Source organism: Kryptolebias marmoratus, linkage group LG12 (genome assembly GCF_001649575.2).
Source record: "Kryptolebias marmoratus isolate JLee-2015 linkage group LG12, ASM164957v2, whole genome shotgun sequence".
NCBI classification, from domain to species: domain Eukaryota; kingdom Metazoa; phylum Chordata; class Actinopteri; order Cyprinodontiformes; family Rivulidae; genus Kryptolebias; species Kryptolebias marmoratus.
Genome location: NC_051441.1, coordinates 7,921,886 through 7,924,314, shown reverse-complemented (window position 1 = coordinate 7,924,314; position 2,429 = coordinate 7,921,886). Strand labels below are relative to the sequence as shown.

The 2,429-nt window shown below is 33.0% G+C and overlaps 1 protein-coding gene across 1 annotated transcript; it reads left to right on the top strand.

Annotated features, from left to right (window-relative positions):
- Positions 1 to 861, top strand: LOC108229315 (myosin-7-like; the record flags this gene model as incomplete). The annotated part of the gene is made up of 4 exons (XM_017404983.2): positions 1 to 99; positions 202 to 297; positions 407 to 538; positions 742 to 861. Coding segments are annotated over 4 exons (342 nt in total), but the record flags the coding sequence as incomplete, so codon positions are not given.
- Between the last annotated feature and the right edge of the window lie 1,568 nt (positions 862 to 2,429).

The window sequence follows — 2,429 nt, the reverse complement described above, 5'->3', positions numbered from 1 at the left end:
GAACTGGAGTCTGAAGTTGAAAATGAGCAGAGACGTGGAGCTGATGCTGTTAAAGGAGTCCGCAAATACGAGAGGAGAGTGAAGGAGCTGACCTACCAGGTAATTATTCTTTTTCTAAAAAAATCTTAATCTTTCTTTTTACTTTTTTTAACACCTAATGGGATTTTTTGTTTCTTTTTTGTTTCCTTTTTGTCTCTGTAGACTGAGGAGGACAAGAAGAATTTGGCCAGACTTCAGGATCTGGTGGACAAGCTGCAGCTTAAAGTCAAGGCTTACAAGAGACAATCTGAGGAGGCTGTAAGTGAAAAAAATGTACTCTTTGGGGGATAGCAACACAAATATATGATATCATTACAAAATACTATGCATTATACACACAACAATTTTCATTCCGAAAACTTTAAAGGAGGAACAGGCCAACACCCACATGTCCAGGCTCAGGAAGGTCCAGCATGAGATGGAAGAGGCTCAGGAGCGTGCTGACATCGCTGAGTCCCAGGTCAACAAGCTCAGAGCCAAGAGCCGAGACAGTGGAAAGGTGAGATCACATTTACACAAATTATAGTAAAATATTTTACATCAGTAAGGATTTTTGACCTGCATTTTTTATGTTATTTTGTATTGAAAAAGGAACAGATTATTATTTTACAAGACAGATATACTGTATAATTAATGAAATTGATAACCTAAATGTTTGTTTAATGTACTGAATAACTTTATTTTTCTGTTGTTTTTTTGTAGTCTGAAGCTGAATAAGCGACCCCGTCCATTCTGGAATATTTTAACAAACTTCATAAAATATGAACTAGCTGTTAAAATATTTTCCTGCAATGTATTAAGTCAATAAACTATATTCCCAAATTTTTGTAGTATTTGCTCTGTTTTGTTAACTCTTTTGCTTGACCTAAACTTTGGTCAACTAAGTCAGGAGAGCTCATTCAAAACATAATTCTTATTTCTCTTTCCTTAAATAAAGCATCATTTAACCTCCAATACAAGGTAGAATCAAGTCTGGACAATCCTTCTGACTCCTGAAAACGGTTTACATAAATAAATATAAATATGAATATGAATGCATCCACTGAGGAAAAACAATGGCCCCAAGAACAACACTTACTACATGTGTTATAAAACTCATAAATTATAAAAAAGATGTTAACTTTGATCTCCTAAAATATATTAAAATTCTATATTTAAATAAAGTTGTACATGTTTTGTTTAAAAAAGGTCAGACTGTCACACAGATTTTTTTATTTTTATTTTAATAGGTACATAGAAAACATGATGTGCTTTACTGAAATATCTATCTGAATTGATAAAATACCCTTACTTTACAATGACTGCGAAATAAACAAACTTCATGTAAGAAAAATCCACAATTTTTTGCTATAATTGCAAATAAAGCCACTGTAGGAAGTTAAGCAAAGCCCTGAGATATCTTTAAGCAGGCAGTTTAAATGCATAAAGCCCTGTCAATTTGTGGTTTTTATTATACATTCAGGCACACGCCTGTATGCAGTATGACAAAAAAAATATAAATAATTTCTAATTTCAAATCCTAGCAATGCTCCAGTAAACTGTACAAAATATAAAAAAAAACTATGCAGTTTTTAATTTTACATAAAAAAGTTGAACTCTGCAAAGCACGCTGAAATCCAAGTTAATTAAATGAAGTTAATCATGCTATCTATTCTGAGAAGCAAGCAGCAAAGAAGCAGCTCAAAAAATAAATAAATAAAAAGCCAGGCTGAAGCCAAACCAAGACAAACATTTTCATGCAAAGGCTTCTTCAAACACTTACTTCATTAGTATTACATTCTACATTCACTGGCTTTACTCATCACCTCCTCTGCCACATAGTGAAACAGGACATGAGGTTGTGGTTAAAACAGAAGCCAAGCATTACTGATGAAATTAGTCAATGGCCACATGGAGCACCTTATAAGTACTCAAGATGCTTCGGTCATCTGTTTAAGCTCCCTGACACATGAAGCCACACTTGCAGATGCCACCCTATTTTTGAATATGCTGTTCAAGCAAACCCAGACTGAAAATATAGACAGTCATCAAATAAATTGGACAGGCGTCTTATAAAACATGATATCTCCCCCACATCACTCCTTGTCTCTATGCTGTGAAGAGATTTAGAGGTAGATGTGGTTCTATTTTTGTAAAAGCCAACCAGTAATTAAATTACTAAGACTAACTGAAATTAACTTCTTAACTGAACTGAAACTCATATGCCTAAAAAATAGGTCTATAATAATATGTTAATAATTTTAGAAAACTTTGTTCCTTAGAAAAACAGAGTTAATGGTATATTTCTCAAGTTATTTAAATTTCAGGAGATCTTAAACTTTTTTATAAGGTAGTTGGTTATATGACAACCATAGGGTGGATTCAAAATATTTTTATATTCCAAGAATAAA